Consider the following 18355-nt stretch of genomic DNA (forward strand, 5'->3'; position numbering starts at 1 on the left):
TTACTTGCCAATTTCTTCTAACCCTTTCAGATTTAGCTTAAGAATCACCTCCTTTATAAACCTTCCTTCACTTCTTCCTGTCGAGATTATCACTCTCCTACTCTTCCCTCATGACCCTCACTCGTACTTCCATTTTAGCAACAGTTTCACTATATTACAGTTATCTATCACCCTCACTAAAGAGAAACTACTCTGAGGATTGGAAACCAGGCTTAAGTCTTCTTTGTCTCCCCAATCCCTACATCACCATGTTTGGCACATTCTAAATATTTTTTTAATGTTTGTTTATTTTTAAGAGAGAGAGATAGAGCACAAATGGGGGAGAGGCAGAGAGAGGAAGACACAGAATCTGAAGCAGGCTCCAAGCTCTGAGCTCTCAGCACAGAGCCGGATGCGGGGCTCAAACTCACGAAACTGTGAGATCATGACCTGAACCAAAGTCGATCGCTTAACCGACTAAGCCACCCAGGCGGCCCATGGCACATTCTAAATGATTAGTATTTTTTGTTGTTTTTGAATGAATAATGAGTTGATAAATGAGAATTCACTCAAGAAATTTTCTAGAACTTTTTCTAAATAATAAATGTATGCTTTTTATCGGGATTTTTTTTATATATTTTCTATGAAAAATATTCTTTTTTTATAAGTTTATTTCTTTATTTTGAAAGAGAGAGAGAGCAGGGAAGGGGGAGAGAGGGAAAGAGAAAAAAAATCAAGCAGGTTCTGCATCATCAGCATGGAGCCCAACACGGGGCTCAATCCCCTGAACCATGAGATCATAACCCGAGCTGAGATCAAGAGTTGGATGCTTAATCGACTGAGCCACCCAGGTGCCCCTATGAAAACTAGATCCTAAATAAACCTTTGAGTTTAGCCTTATGAAATATGTGATCTCTAATGGCTATACATTTACTGGCAAAGCTACTTACCTCAAGCCACACTGTTATACAGAGAAGTTATAACCTCAAGTGCATAAGTATGATTATCAATATGCAAATGCTATTAATAACATATGGTACATGTTGAAAAGTCTTTTGAAATTGAACATCATTGGTTCCAGGGAATTTTTGAAATTTTTAAGGAAATTCTATTGTACACTGGATCTTTAAAAACTGAAATATGTATGTATAAAGGCGTAAGTATTTCACTTACAAAATATGTTATCAAACACCTATCTCAACTGCATGTAACAATACGAAATACAGACAATTACAAATTAAATCCCGACATTTAGAATGTTAACAATAGTTCCAGGTGTTTAAATGCCTCAGTCACTTCTCTCTGTTCTTTGATATTTGTCACATGAAGCCTACCTGTCAAGGCATCTTGACCATTTATTAATGCACACAAGAATCTTAAAAAAGAGAGAGAGAGAGAGAGAGAAAGTGTTTCATCATGCTGCACTATGCTTCTGCTTCTGCCTCTCCATCAAATTTTACCAAACTCACATTTTCCAATTATTCCTGTGTCATTTGGCATTTTTATCTGACAAGTAAATTAAGGTCATCAAGAAGAATGAATCTTGAAATCTTCTGTGTCCCAATGTAGCCACAGTTTGACGTACTGAACTGCATTGTTTCTGGAGAATTGGCAGACCAGAGAAAGAAAGCACAGTGGTGCAATCACTTTCTAAAAAAATATAATCCCTGCTAAAGTTTCCTACTTCAATAGATATGATCCATGAGGCTTTTTTTCAATTCCAACTGAGAATTTAGTAACTGGCTTACTTGAGTGGAACAGAGACTCTCTTGTCATTCTCCCTCTCTCCCTCTCTTCTCTCCCCCCGCCCCTCATCTTAGAGGTTATTTTTCCTGTTGGTAAATGGTGTCAAATATTGAATAAATGTAAAAGAAACATGCTAATACAATACCATGCCAATACCTTCCTTATTATAAATAATAAATGAAATATTTATTTCATTCAAAGCCTACGCAGGGGTATTTGAATAAAAAAGTTAATTCACAGGGGCACCTGGGTGTCTCAGTTGGTTGAGCGTCGGACTTTGCCTAAGGTGATGATCCCACAGTTAATGAGTTTGAGCTGGCATCAGGCTCACCGCTTTCAGCAGGAAGCCCACTCGGATCTTCTGACCACCTCTCTCTCTGCCCTTCCCCCGCTGGTGCTCTCTATCTCAAAAATAAATAAACACTAAAAAAATTTAACTCACACTATTTTCTTTTTTTTATTATTTATTTATTTATTTATTTATTTATTCAATATATGAAGTTTATTGTCAAATTGGTTTCCATACAACACCCAGTGCTCATCCCAAAAGATGCCCTTCTCAATACCCATCACCCACCCTTCCCTCCCTCCCACCAGCCATCAACCCTCAGTTTGTTCTCAGTTTTTAAGAGTCTCTTATGCTTTGGCTCTTTTCCACTCTAACCTCTTTTTTTTTTCCTTCCCCTCCCCCATGGGTTTCTGTTAAGTTTATAGCACACTATTTTCTATTCACTTATCTCTGAACATATTATATATCAAAATACAAGTGTGGAAGGGTCATTTATGTAACTAGAACACTTTTAAGCATGAGCATTACCAAATGCATCTTATATGAAAACTCTTCTTTAGCCAGGGCATTTAATCCTTATGTCTAGAATGCATTATTTATCTCTTCTTCAGGAAAAATATATATTTATTAATTTCTAGTCTGTGTAAGGTGCTCTACTAATCCCATGTGATATAGTAAGTTTAAAGATATTATTTATGCCCTCAAGAAGCTTATCGTGTAGTTGAAATGAGCCCCAACCCCTGAAATCATCAGAAATCAAATCATTTTTGATAGTTGAAATTTTCAGACATAAGTTTGGTCTTAAAAGTATTATTTTTACTATTTATTGTTAAATATTTTGCAGAGACATACTTTTCTAATCATGCACCCACAGACTCTTGCCCTTTTAAATAAAATATCTTGGACATAACTCAGCATTTTTTTATTCACCTTGTATGATCATATTATTGTTTTGAGTTATAACATAGCAAGCCCTTCTGTGTTCCCTGAATTTTACAAGGATGTTTGATCCTAAATTCTTTGCTCCTGAATACTGTATATTTGGGAATGTTATGTCAGCTTTCCATTTTCCCAGTTCTTCTGTCGGTCAGCCTACCAGTGTGCACGTCCATTCAATTCCCTCTCTTCAGATATCTCACCCCTGGCCTCATTTACTTAATTTACTTCTACAATACTGTTTTATGAATTTGGAAATCAATAAACATGTCTGAAGTAAGAGTGTGAGGCATCAAAGCTGTTTCATGGAGTAAACTGTGTGTTCTTTAGTATGTGAACATCTGTCAGATATCTCCTTAGAAGCTCTTTTTGTCCATCTTGCTATTATTCCACTGCATTCCACATAAATGAAGTTGCCATCTAGCTGAATTCAAATACATGTGATAAGATGAGTATAGGAATAGTTGGGGGGACAGAAGAGAATGGGGATGAATCTAAGAAATACTTAAAATGTAGTAATGATGGAGCGCCTGGGTGGGTCAGCATCTGACTTTGGCTCAGGTCATGATCTCACAGTTTGTGGGTTTGAGCCCTGTGTCCGGCTGTGTGCTGACAGCCCAGAGCCGGGAGCCTACTTTGGATTCTGTGTCTCCTCTCCCTCTTCCCCTCCCCCATTTGCGCTCGCTCACTCTCTCTCTCTCTCTCTCTCTCTCTCTCATAAATAAACATTTAAAAAATTAAAAAATGTAATAATGACAGGATTGATGATTAATGTGAAGGCAAAGGTGAAAACTGTGGGAAGTCTGAGTGCAAAGTTTCAGGCCTGGATATCTCCAGGAATGGTGAACCTCTGCAGTGGGATGACTTTACCCTCTAGGCACTAGGAGAGATTCTGAATAGTTTTAAATATTATTTTGAAGAATAATTATGTGGCCACATAATGTGAGATGGATTGGGAAGAGATACTATAGAAAGACAATTTAATAGACCAGCCTAATCCCGTGAAGCTGAACCTGAAATGAGGTTGTTCCAGTGGTAATAAACACAAGATAATATAAGACATGATAAAGATTTGACTCTGGGCATGGAGTTGTAGGTGAAGGTAGAATCAAGATGACTGTACATTTCAAGTCTGGGTAGCCAAGAGAATAACAGCATCATCTACAAAATCACAAGATTATGTTTATCTAAGAGAAATATATCCTCAGCTTTCATTCATATGTCATGCTCATATGTCTGTATAACCATATAGTGTTGAGATTTTACAGATTGTTAGTCTTCATTATATATTGCTAAATCTTTATATATGTACCTCATTTCATAGGATTAAACTAATCCTGATTATAGTATATGACCTAAGAGGATTTCCTGTATTGGTTGTCAATAAACCTTAAGATTAATTTCCTGGGTACTATCAATCCATTACATTGTTGAGATTTGTGCTGTGCTTTAAAAAAATCATTTTATTGAAATGATGAGATAATATCATTTGAAATTTTGACATTTCATCAAGAATTGGGAGTCATAAATAAAACATGTGAATATGAAACAAATATATACCACCATTTATTTCCCTGGGCAGCATTTTGAGAAAAACTTTATTCAAAAAAATATGTAACTGCTGTCTTCAATAACTTTAAAAAGATGTTCATAACAGAAAAGAGTTAACTTTAAAAAGCTATTCCACAGAAAATGACACAGCATACAAATAACAGATTTTACTTTGAAATGTAAATATAAACTAGAATAATCTTGATTACAGAGAGACAAAATCATGTCTCTGTAGAAGAAAAATCTTTGGTTAAAAATAGAAAAATTGCTTTTCTCCAATACTTCCCTAAAGACATGAAATTTATTTTTTCCAACCTATTTTTTTAAAGTATTTGGATTCCAAGTAAAGAACTTCGCTTTTTTCTCCTCTTTAAATAGAAACAACTAAAGCAAACCTCCCTTATAGTGGCATCCTTACTTATGCCAAGCATTGGCTAGGTGCTAAGCTCTAGTTCAGTAACAATTTTGCATCTCTTTTTGCCCCTTAAGGAAGTATGCCTCTTTCCAAACTGTACGATGAAATAATAATTTCAATATACTTATATTTTTCCAAGACCTTATTCCATTAAGACCTTATTCCATTAAGCAAAAAGACATTTCCAATCAGCTAGTCACAAATAAATTTCATTCCTTACCTGGATTTCATTGTATCTTTTTAAAGACAGGTTTGCTCTCTAGGGAGTTACTTACAGGAGTAAATAATACACATCCTATCCTACCAAACTAATTAGAAATGTGGTTTTGTTTTTTTTTTTTTTTTAGGATTGAAAAATGAACAGATGGTACAAGCAGACAAGTTTTCAGTCATGGCAGGGGGATTTGTTAGCTATACTGTACTATTCTGGAATCTATTTGGTAGATGCTGTTATGGTTTGTTTTTTCTAAGTGTCCATTTAAATTAATCAGGTCTTTGAGGCCTCTAACCAAGGAGCGACTCCTCTTTCTTCTCCTCTTCCTCCTCCTTCTCTTAACACATTAACAACACAACTTTGAACTGTGCAGATCCACTTACACAACAGATTTTATTTCAATGTTTTTTAAATTTTTTTTTCTGCAAAAAGTGTTATTGTTTTCACTTGGTCCAAGGCTTGGGAGAAGGTTCCAGAGTGGTTAAAAAGCTGCATAGGAGCTGCAGGGAGAGGCTCAGGAAGAAGTCCTGACACCAGGGGGATGCCCTTCAAAGGCCACTAGGCTCTGGAGGCTAATAGTTATGCTTGAGGGTGAGCCTTCCGAAGAGATACTCGCCCTGACCAGCCTGGGAGCCAGCCAGCCTGTGGAGGTTAGTCAGGTGGTTGCCATCTTCTTGATGAGTTTCACCTCCTCTTCCAGGAAGTGGTTCTACAGGAAGTCACAAAGACAAGGGTATGCAAGGCAGAACCCGGGGCATGCAGATCCCACAGGGCATGGTTCAGGTTCTTCTCTGGGACCATGGAAGCTTCCATAGTGGCTTCCAAGGTTTTATCCCACTCATCTTGGGACGGTTTCTGCAGGTCCTGGAAGAGGACCCGACCATCCCCACTGGTTTTGCATCTTCCAGAGCCCCTCAGCGTCCTCCTGCTTCTCCTAAGCCAGCTTGCTGAAGGGGCCTATGCCCTCTAGAGCCACATTGTCAAGTTGGAAATAGAAGCCCGGAGAGAGGTAGGTGTAGGAGGCCTGCAGACGCATGTTGTCCACCTCGGTGGAATAATTCTGATGAATCTGGGAGTTCATGTATGATCAGCAATAAAGAGCTAAGCTCAAAAGATGGTGTTGGTGGTCCCAGAGGCAGATGGTGGCTGAGATTATGGTTTCAAAGGTTGTGACTGGAAAGGATTTGGAGGGTGACTGGAGGCTGGAGGAAGAAGGGGTATCCTGGATCTGTTCTGTCCAAACATTGTTGAAATAGGACAGATCCACAAGACCACTCAGAGCATTACCTATTGGCAGATTTTTTACAGTACTGTAAATGTATTTTCTCCTCCTTATGATTTCCTTAATAACGCTTTCTTTTCTCTAGCTTAACTTATCATAAGAGTACAGTATATAATACATATAACATACAAAATATGTGTTAACCACTGTTTATGTTATTGGCAAGGCTTCCAGTCAACAGTAGGCTATAACTACTTAACAGTAGTTGAGTTTTAGGGAATCAAAACGTATAGGGTGATTTTCAACTGCAGGGATTGGCACTGTAATTCCCACATTTTCCAAGGATCAACTGTATTTCCTAACTGCCACTCTACCGATTTATTGCGAGAGGCTGCTTATTCCTTTCCAGAGCTCCCCGCATATCCCTTTTCTAACAGTTCTTTCACTTGTAGTTATTTTTTCATCATCTGCCTTTCCCATGAACTGTAAATCCATGAGGTCAGTAACTGAATCTCCGGTGTTTATCTCAGTGTCTGCCATGTAGTAGGTTCTCAATAAACATTTGTTGAATGAGCTAATGCATTCTTTTTTTTTTCAATATATGAAATTTATTGTCAAATTGGTTTCCATACAACACCCAGTGCTCATCCCAAAAGGTGCCCTCCTCAATACCCATCACCCACCCTCCCCTCCCTCCCACCCCACATCAACCCTCAGTTTGTTCTCAGTTTTTAACAGTCTCCTATGCTTTGGCTCTCTCCCACTCTAACCTCTTTTTTTTTTTTTCTTCACCTCCCCCATGGGTTTCTGTTAAGTTTCACAGGATCCACATAAGAGTGAAACCATATGGTATCTGTCTTTCTCTGTATGGCTTTTTTCACTTAGCATCACACTCTCCAGTTCCATCCACGTTGCTACAAAAGGCCATATTTCATTCTTTCTCATTGCCACGTAGTATTCCATTGTGTATATAAACCACAATTTCTTTATCCATTCATCAGTTGATGGACATTTAGGCTCTTTCCATAATTTGGCTATTGTTGAGAGTGCTGCTACAAACATTGGGGTACAAGTGCCCCTATGCATCAGCACTCCTGTATCCCTTGGATAAATTCCTAGCAGTGCTATTGCTGGGTCATAGGGTAGGTCTATTTTTAATTTTCTGAGGGACCTCCACACTGCTTTCCAGAGCGGCTGAACCAGTTTGCATTCCCACCAACAGTGCAAGAGGGTTCCCGTTTCTCCACATCCTCTCCAGCATCTATAGTCTCCTGATATGTTCATTTTGGCCACTCTGACTGGCGTGAGGTGATATCTGAGTGCGGTTTTGATTTGTATTTCCCTGATAAGGAGCGACGTTGAACATCTTTTCATGTGCCTGTTGGCCATCCGGATGTCTTCTTTAGAGAAGTGTCTATTCATGTTTTCTGCCCATTTCTTCACTGGGTTATTTGTTTTTCGGGTAGGGAGTTTGGTGAGCTCTTTATAGATTTTGGATACTAGCCCTTGGTCTGATATGTCATTTGCAAATATCTTTTCCCATTCCGTTGGTTGCCTTTTAGTTTTGTTGGTTGTTTCCTTTGCTGTGCAGAAGCTTTTTATCTTCATAAGGTCCCAGTAATTCACTTTTGCTTTTAATTCCCTTGCCTTTGGGGATGTGCCGAGTAAGAGATTGCTACGGCTGAGGTCAGAGAGGTCTTTTCCTGCTTTCTCCTCTAAGGTTTTGATGGTTTCCTGTCTCACATTCAGGTCCTTTATCCATTTTGAGTTTATTTTTGTGAATGGTGTGAGAAAGTGGTCTAGTTTCAACCTTCTGCATGTTGCTGTCCAGTTCTCCCAGCACCATTTGTTAAAGAGACTGTCTTTTTTCCATTGGATGTTCTTTCCTGCTTTGTCAAAGATGAGTTGGCCATACGTTTGTGGGTCTAGTTCTGGTGTTTCTATTCTATTCCATTGGTCTATGTGTCTGTTTTTGTGCCAATACCATGCTGTCTTGATGATGACAGCTTTGTAGTAGAGGCTAAAGTCTGGGATTGTGATGCCTCCTGCTTTGGTCTTCTTCTTCAAAATTACTTTGGCTATTTGGGGCCTTTTGTGGTTCCATATGAATTTTAGGATGGCTTGTTCTAGTTTCGAGAAGAATGCTGGTGCAATTTTGATTGGGATTGCATTGAATGTGTAGATTGCTTTGGGTAGTATTGACATTTTGACAATATTTATTCTTGCAATCCATGAGCAGGGAATGTCTTTCCATTTCTTTATATCTTCTTCAATTACCTTCATAAGCTTTCTATAGTTTTCAGCATACAGATCTTTTACATCTTTGGTTAGGTGTATTCCTAGGTATTTTATGATTCTTGGTGCAATTGTGAATAGGATCAGTTCCTTTATTTGTCTTTCTGTTGCTTCATTGTTAGTGTATAAGAATGCAACTGATTTCTGTACATTAATTTTGTATCCTGCAACTTTGCTGAACTCATGTATCAGTTCTAGCAGACTTTTGCTGGAGTCTATCAGATTTTCCATGTATAATATCATGTCATCTGCAAAAAGCAAAAGCTTGGCTTCATCTTTGCCAATTTTGATGCCTTTGATTTCCTTTTGTTGTCTGATTGCTGATGCTAGAACTTCCAACACTATATTAAACAACAGCGGTGAGAGTGGGCATCCCTGTCGTGTTCCTGATCTCAGGGAAAAGCTCTCAGTTTTTCCCCATTGAGGATGATGTTAGCTGTGGGCTTTTCATAAATGGCTTTTATGATCTTTAAGTATGTTCCTTCTATCCCGACTTTCTCAAGGGTGCTGGATTTTGTCAAAGGCCTTTTCTGCATCGATTGACAGGATCATATGGTTCTTCTCTTTTTTTTTATTAATGTGATGTATCACATTGATTGATTTGCAAATGTTGAACCAGCCCTGCATCCCAGGAATGAATCCCATTTGATCATGGTGAATAATTCTTTTTATATGCTGTTGAATTTGATTTGCTAGTATCTTGTTGAGAATTTTTGCATCCATATTCATCAGGGATATTGGCCTGTAGTTCTCTTTTTTACTGGGTCTCTGTCTGGTTTAGGAATCAAAGTAATGCTGGCTTCATAGAATGAGTCTGGAAGTTTTCCTTCCCTTTCTATTTCTTGGAATAGCTTGAGAAGGATAGGCATTATCTCTGTTTTAAATGTCTGGTAGAACTCCCCTGGGAAGCCATCTGGTCCTGGACTCTTATTTGTTGGGAGATTTTTGATAACCAATTCAATTTCTTCGCTGGTTATGAGTCTGTTCAAGCTTTCTATTTCCTCCTGATTGAGTTTTGGAAGAGTGTGGGTGTTTAGGAATTTGTCCATTTCTTCCAGGTTGTCCAATTTGTTGGAGTATAATTTTTCATAGTATTCCCTGATAATTGTTTGTATCTCTGAGGGATTGGTTGTAATAATCCCATTTTAATTCATGATTTTATCTATTTGGGTCATCTCCCTTTTCTTTTTGAGAAGCCTGGCTAGAGGTTTGTCAATTTTGTTTATTTTTTCAAAAAACCAACTCTTGGTTTCGTTGATCTGCTCTACAGTTTTTTTAGATTCTATATTGTTTATTTCTACTCTGATCTTTATTATTTCTCTGTTTCTGCTGGGTTTAGGCTGCCTTTGCTGTTCTGCTTCTAGTTCCTTTAGGTGTGCTGTTAGATTTTGTATTTGGGATTTTTCTTGTTTCTTGAGATAGGCCTGGATTGCAATGTATTTTCCTCTCAGGACTGCCTTCACTGCGTCCCAAAGCGTTTAGATTGTTGTATTTTCATTTTCGTTTGTTTCCATATATTTTTTAATTTCTTCTCTAATTGCCTGGTTGACCCACTCATTCTTTAGTAAGGTGTTCTTTAACCTCCATGCTTTTGGAGGTTTTCCAGACTTTTTCCTGTGGTTGATTTCAAGCTTCATAGCATTGTGGTCTGAAAGTATGCATGGTATAATTTCAATTCTTGTGAACTTATGAAGGGCTGTTTTGTGACCCAGTATATGATCTATCTTGGAGAATGTTCCATGTGCACTCGAGAAGAAAGTATATTCTGTTGCTTTGGGATGCAGAGTTCTAAATATATCTGTCAAGTCCATCTGATCCAATGTAGCATTCAGGGCCCTTGTTTCTTTATTGACCGTGTGTCTAGATGATCTATCCATTTCTGTAAGTGGGGTGTTAAAGTCCGCTGCAATTACCACATTCTTATCAATAAGGTTGCTTATGTTTATGAGTAATTGTTTTATATATTTGGGGGCTCCGGTATTCGGCGCATAGACATTTATAATTGTTAGCTCTTCCTGATGGATAGACCCTGTAATTATTTTATAATGCCCTTCTTCATCTCTTGTTACAGCCTTTAATTTAAAGTCTAGTTTGTCTGATATAAGTATGGCTACTCCAGCTTTCTTTTGGCTTCCAGTAGCATGATAAATAGTTCTCCATCCCCTCACTCTCAATCTAAAGGTGTCCTCAGGTCTAAAATGAGTCTCTTGTAGACAGCAAATAGATGGGTCTTGTTTTTTTATCCACTCTGATACCCTATGTCTTTTGGTTGGCGCATTTAATCCATTTACATTCAGTGTTATTATAGAAAGATACGGGTTTAGAGTCATTGTGATGTCTGTATGTTTTATGCTTGTAGTGATGTCTCTGGTACTTTGTCTCCCAGGATCCCCCTTAGGATCTCTTGTAGGGCTGGTTTAGTGGTGACAAATTCCTTCAGTTTTTGTTTGTTTGGGAAGACCTTTATCTCTCCTTCTATTCTAAATGACAGACTTGCTGGATAAAGGATTCTCGGCTGCATATTTTTTCTGTTTAGCACACTGAAGATATCATGCCAATCCTTTCTGGCCTGCCAAGTTTCAAAAGAGAGATCAGTCACGAGTCTTATAGGTCTCCCTTTATATGTGAGGGCACGTTTATCCCTTGCTGCTTTCAGAATTTTCTCTTTATCCTTGTATTTTGCCAGTTTCACTATGATATGTCGTGCAGAAGATCGATCCAAGTTACGTCTGAAGGGAGTTCTCTGTGCCTCTTGGATTTCAATGCCTTTTTCCTTCCCCAGTTCAGGGAAGTTCTCAGCTATAATTTCTTCAAGTACCCCTTCAGCACCTTTCCCTCTCTCTTCCTCCTCTGGGATACCAAGTATGCGTATATTATTTCTTTTTAGTGTATCACTTAGTTCTCTAATTTTCCCCTCATACTCCTGGATTTTTTTTATCTCTCTTTCTCTCAGCTTCCTCTTTTTCCATAACTTTATCTTCTAGTTCACCTATTCTCTCCTCTGCCTCTTAAATCCGAGCCGTCGTGGTTTCCATTTTGTTTTGCATTTCGTTTAAAGCGTTTTTCAGGTCCTCGTGACTGTTCCTTAGTCCCTTGATCTCTGTAGCAAGAGATTCTCTGCTGTCCTCTATACTGTTTTCAAGCCCAGCGATTAATTTTATGACTATTATTCTAAATTCACTTTCTGTTTTATTATTTAAATCCTTTTTGATCAGTTCATTGGCTGTTGTTATTTCCTGGAGATTCTTCTGAGGGGAATTCTTCCGTTTGGTCATTTTGGATAGTCCCTGGAGTGGTGAGGACCTGCAGGGCACTTCCCCTGTGCTGTGGTGTATAACTGGAGTTGGTGGGCGGGGCCGCAGTCCGACATGATGTCTGCCCCCAGCCCGCCGCTGGGGCCACAGTCAGACTGGTGTGTGCCTTCTCTTCCCCTCTCCTAGGGGCGGGATTCACTGTGGGGTGGCGTGTCCCGTGTGGGCTACTTGCACACTGCCAGGCTTGTGTTGCTGGGGATCTGGCGTATTAGCTGGGGTGGGTAGGCAAGGTGCACGGGGGCAGGAGGGGCAGGCTTAGCTCGCTTCTCCTTAGGTGATCCACTTCAGGAGGGGCCCTGTGGCAGCGGGAGGGAGTCAGATCCGCTGCCGGAGGTTTGGCTTCACAGAAGCACAGAGTTGGGTGTTGGCACGGAGCGAGCAAGTTCCCTGGCAGGAACTGGTTCCCTTTGGGATTTTGGCTGGGGGATGGGTGAGGGAGATGGTGCTGGCGAGGGCCTTTGTTCCCCGCAAAGCTGAGCTCTGTAGTCCGGGGGCTCAGCAACTCTCCCTCCCTTTGTCCTCCAGCCTTCCCGCTTTCCGAGCAGAGCTGTTAACTTATGACCTCCCAGACGCTAAGTCGCGCTTGCTGTCCGAACACACTCTGTCCGGCCCCTCCGCTTTTGCCAGCCAGACTCGGGGGCTCTGCTTGGCCTGCATGCTGCCCCTCCGCCCCGGCTCCCTCCCGCCAGTCCGTGGAGCGCGCACCGCCTCGCCGCCCTTTCTACCCTCTTCCGTGGGCCTCTTATCTGCTCTTGGCTCCGGAGACTCCGTTCTGCTAGTCTTCTGGCAGTTTTCTGGGTTATTTAGGCAGGTGTAGGTGGAATCTAAGTGATCAGCAGGATGCGCGGTGAGCCCAGTGTCCTCCTAAGCCACCATCTTCCAACCTCCGCCTGCATTCTTAAACTTATATTCACATTTCTAAGTTTAATCAACTTAACTTGATTAAATGTAGAAGCCTGTGCTTTCTAGCACCTCCTGCCTTCTGGAAAGCATTATCTTCAAGCATACAGAATAATTGCATCTTCTGATTAAAATTATGTTGGGTAGACTTACTTCACATATGTATAACTACCTTCAGGGTAAATCTTTACATATCAAGTGGAAGGTAAGGATATGGATAACCCTAGGTCAATCTGGCTTTTTTTTAACCAGAATCACCTAATGCAAATGACAATTCAATCCATTTACTCAAATATTTATTGAGCTACTACTCAATAAATAGGACCTGTATCAGGTCCTATAGGTTGAATACTGTATGAGTTTCAGAGCGCTACTATAGCAGATGACACACACAACAGAAATTTATTCTCTCATAGTTATGGAGGCCAAAAGCATACTCTCTCCTAAGGCTCTAGGAGAGAATCCTTCCTTGCCTGTTCTAGGTCTGGTGGCTCCAGGTATTCCTTGGCATGTGGCTATATAACTCTAATCTCTGCCTCTGTCTTCACATGGACTTCTCTACTTTGTGTTCTATTTTGTCTCTTATAAGGACACTTGTCATTGGATTTGGGCCCACCCAGCTAATACAGGATGAGTAGTAAGTTAAGGAACTTACTTGTACTTGCAAATACTTTTTTTTTGTAGGGGCAGGGAGAGGGTGGAGGGGATGTCATCATTCAAATTACTACAGATACTATAGTGAGTAAAGCCCCTCCCCTCATAGAATTCGTAGTCTAATTGAAAAGACAGGTTACAAAAAAAGTGATTTCAGTAAAGCATGATAGAAATGTATTGGTAGAAGTAGTCCAAGAGCTATGGGAACAGAAGTCTGGGGTCCTAATTAAATCTAAACAAGCATAAAAAGCTTCCCAAATGATGTGATGTTCACATAGGAGGATTAAATAGGAATTGGCCATGAAAGAAAGTTTGACACATTTTAAGGAACTGGAATGAATTCAACATAGAGAGCGATAAGAGATTAATCTGGAGATATACATTTAGAGTCATTTGTAGAGAGCCATGTGAGCAAAGTTAAAGACTATAGACTTCATCCTGAGATAGAGTCAGCTCTGTGATTAGCCAACACTGATATAATAAAGCAGAAATTATCCCTGTCAGGACCAAGAGGAGCAACACAGGTCCTGAGTGTTCCTCTTACTCCCATATGGCAAATCTTGCTCTTCCCAATATTTGTAGCTTTTATGGATAACATAGTACCATAGTAAAATAGCTTTGAAAGATTGTGGAAAAAAAACATTTAATTCAAAATTCTCATTTTACAGACATGAAGCCAAGGTCAGGCGAGGCTAATGATTTTTCTAGGACCCACAAAAGAGCTGGATCTAGCCATTTGTTCTATTAGCAAAAATGGTAGTGTAAAATACTGGCAATAGCATGGGCCTGGAGCCTGACAAATCGGGATTGGATTGCTAGCTTTCCTGTGTACAAGAAGTGTGACCTCAGCAAGTAATATAACCACCTATACTAGGAATAATAGTAGTACCTACCTATTAAGACTATTGTGCAGATAAATTTGATAATGAATTTGAAGCACTAAACATAGTGCTAGAAGATAATTTAGTATGAAATAGATAGTGACTGTTGTTGATGATGGTATTTCTAATGTTTTCATAATCATCCCAGCCCTATAATCCATGGCACTTTACTCCCAGTATATAACGGTGCATGACATCATACACTCTTATTTCAAATAACTTATATATTTATATACAGTTGAACCTTAAACAATGCAAGGGTTAGGGATACCAATAACCCCCTTGCCCCATCCAGTCCCAAGTCTACACGTAACTTTCGACTCCCCAAAACTCAACTTCTAATAGCCTACTGTTGACTAGAAGCCTTACCAATAACAAAAACAATTAACACATATTTGTATGTTATAGGTATTATATACTATATTGTTACAGTAAAGTAAGCTAGAGAAAAGAAAATGTTAAGAAAATCATAATAGAAGATACACTCACAGTATTATACTGTATTTATCAAAAACATTTACGTGTAAGTGGAGCCATGCAGTTAAAACTTGAGTGTTCAAGGGTCAACTGTATGCCAATCTCCAAAGAAGAGTGTTTAGGATTTCTAGCACAGAAGTTTAAGAAACAATTATACAGGCATATGCATTCTTCAAAGTGACACAACCGCCTATTCTGATATTCTATTAAAATTTGAATTGAAGCAAAGTTCATAAATATATAATCGTAAGTGTGAAAATGAAGGTATATTAGTAAAAATAGCAGTTTGCTAAGCGATTGTTTAAGGTAAACAACACAGTGTTCTATAACAAAGTAATCTGAGTCTCAGAAGGTCCAATTACATAATCTTCCCTGTCTGAACTTTGAATATACGGTCTCAGTAAATTACTTGCTACCTGGCTACTGTGAAAGTACAGTCTCCAGATTTAAAACTCTTGAACTATATTATATATTTTACAAATACAGCAGTTGCTAAGTAAATGTTTTCTTTTTAAATGCCATCTTCTGTATCTTCAAAAATTAATGTTATTTTATGTTTCCTGTAACATCTATCCCTTATAATTTGTTATTCAATAATCTTCATGTGAAATGTGACATTTTAGAGCACTCATTAATTCCTGCAGTATCAGTGTTATTTTGAAGATTAGGAAATTCAGTGAGGACCTAATAAAAAATCTTCAGCACATTATTTATTGGATAAGATGCAACCCTTTACCTTGTTTCTGCACAGATTATCAGCTGAAAGAAAGAGATGCCTGAAAATATCTTAATTAAATCATAGTGAATAAAATCTAATTCCAAGGTTTAATAAATTTCTTACTGAAAACTGAACATAAATGACAATTGTTTTTATTTACATTTAGGTTTCTTAAAAAGCCTCTTAAATGTTGTGACTGGTTTCTTACTTAACAATAGCTTTTAATGCTCAAAAATTCCCTAGTAGATATGTCATTTTTATGAGGAAGCTATTACTCTGGATATAAATTTGCACATAGTGTATATTGCCTACTTGATTCCCAGAAGAAGAACTATTTCTGTGAAAGTCTTAAAGTACTCAAGTTTAATGAATTATTATGGTAGAGAATTAAATGGTTTTTTTTTCAGTTATATTCCTTTTTTCAAGTTTATTTATGTGTTTTGAGAGAGAATGAAAACATGTGCAGGGGAGAAGCAGAGAGAAGGAGAAAGAGAGAATCCCAAGCAGGCTCTGCGCTGACAGGGCAGTAAAACTCACGAACCGTGAGATCATGACCTGAGCCAAAACCAAGAGTCAGAGGTTTGGGGCGCCTTGGTGGCTAAGTTGGTCAAGCATCTGACTTCGGCTAAAGTCATGATCTCACGGTCCATGAGTTCAAGACCCATGCAGGGCTCTGTGCTGACACCTCAGAGCCTGGAGGCTGCTTCAGATTCTGTGTCCCCACCTCTCTCCAGCCCTCCCCCACTCAAGCCCTGTCTCGCTCTGTCTCTCAAAAATAAATAAATGTTAAAAAAAATTACAAAAAAGAAAGCGTTGGAGGCTTAACAGCTGAGCCACCCAGATGCCCCATGTTTTTCAGTTATATTATTTGATACAATTTTCTACATATAAATTATTTGATTAATAGATTTTTATAGTAATAAAAATAAAGCTTTATTCAAGTGAAAGGATATTAAAGGGACTGTTTGATTCAATATTTTAGAGTATTGCCAAATAACTGAATTATTACTTAAAGTTATAGCATAGGAAGGGGAAATGAAACATAAAACTTAACCTTGAATTCTGGAGATGGTCATGTGTGAAGTCAGGCAAGTTCTTTACCTTCTGTGGGCTTCAGTTTTTTACTTCTATTATGAAGCAATTGTTCATATCCCATTCAATAAAAAGTATTTCTTATTAAAACTTCAATAATACAGGGGTGCCTGGGTGGCTCAGTTGGTTGAGCGTCCAACTCTTGATTTCAGCTCAGGTCATGATCCTAGGGTCATAGGATTGAGTCCTGCTTGGGATTCTCTCTCTCTTTCCCATGCCCTTCTCCTGCTCATGCCCTTCTCTCTCTAAAATAAAAAAAAATTGTGCTTGCTTCGGCAGCACATATACTAAAATTTTTTAAAAAATTAAAAAATTAAAAAACTTCAGTAATACATAGAATGAGAAGTGCTAATGAATTAATTGAAGTAATGTATTTTAGAAGGTTGCCTAAGCAGTAGTAAAACATGCATCCCATGTAATTTTTATAGGTTTGTCAATGAAAGAAATATGTTGTTACCATATGTTATCTAGTTTTTTCTTCAAAAAAGGAAGCTTTCAAATGTCATTTTTAAAATTACTGCTAAACATCTAAGAACTTCCTATGTATATCCTTGTCCTATAACGTGTAAGTTCCTAACTTTAATGTTTGAATTAATCTCTATGAAATATAAAAAAGGTCATTCTTAAAACGAATTATGCAATAGTCTTTCCACTTTGTTGAAAGAGACATCAAAACAGTGCATAAAGCCTGGTCTCTTGATTCAAGTGTTTAAGGAAATAAATTAGCAATAATATAAACAAAATCCTTTAAGTCTATTTGCTGATTTAAATTTGCAACAAATACTTAATCTTAAAATGTGGGATACTAGGAATCCATCTACTTTTATTGGTACTTTTGTAAAAACAAAAACAGAAAAGGAAAGGAAAGAAAAGAAAAAAAGAAAAAAGAAAAGGGCTATGTTGTGGGTTATGACCTCCATCTTCAGCCCTTATTTTGGTTTGTGTGCTAAATAAAGGCAAATATGGTGGACATTTTTGGCATCCATCACCATATTTTCAAGCATATACCAACTTGTAAAATAATTTTCTTAGTGAAATGTCACCCAGGGAAATTTTAATATTGTATTTGTGTTTCAGCTTCTGACATGGCGGCTGAACAGGGACAGATTCTCGTGATAGCCACCGCAGCTGTTGGGGGATTTACTCTCCTCGTCATTCTTACTTTGTTCTTCTTAATCACTGGGAGGTAACGGAAGCATACCAGATTATTTCCAAGATTTGTGAATAACCATTCTCTTATAATACTGTGTATTCATATGCTTTCAAATGTAGCAAACTATGAGAGAAAAAGGGATCAGGGCAGGCTGCTCTGACTGAAGTTTATATGATAACAGAACCACCATGTCCAATTCTCTGTATCAATAGGCTTCGAAATATGTAAGCAACTAAAGACGTGATAGAAACACTTTGAAAGCTATGAAAGATAAATTCTTACTCGATAAGTTTTTCCTTTACCACGTTCAAATTACACCATGAAAGAGATCTTTCCTGGAGAAAAAAAAAAATCATTCAACAGAGAATTTATATAAAAGTTTTCTATAAATTTAGTGTTATAGAATGTGTTCTATTTATTCATTAAATGTTGAATGGATCTATATTAGAATTACATTAATTGGTTTTATAAATCCGGTATTTCTCCACTTGAAGGTAATAGGGGTGGAAATTTAAAGCA

The 18355-nt window shown here is 38.3% G+C and overlaps 1 protein-coding gene across 1 annotated transcript in view; it reads left to right on the forward strand.

Moving 5' to 3' along the window:
• Nucleotides 1-18355, forward strand: part of EPHA6 (EPH receptor A6) — an 867771-nt gene that overhangs the window by 608598 nt on the left and 240818 nt on the right. Inside the window, exon 9 of the mRNA XM_049628043.1 lies at nucleotides 17761-17869. Within this exon, the coding sequence (XP_049484000.1) occupies nucleotides 17761-17869 (109 nt within the window). The remainder of the gene's footprint in view (nucleotides 1-17760; nucleotides 17870-18355) is intronic.

This window comes from Panthera uncia, chromosome C2, assembly GCF_023721935.1.
Source record: "Panthera uncia isolate 11264 chromosome C2, Puncia_PCG_1.0, whole genome shotgun sequence".
In the NCBI taxonomy this organism is placed as follows: Eukaryota; Metazoa; Chordata; class Mammalia; order Carnivora; family Felidae; genus Panthera; species Panthera uncia.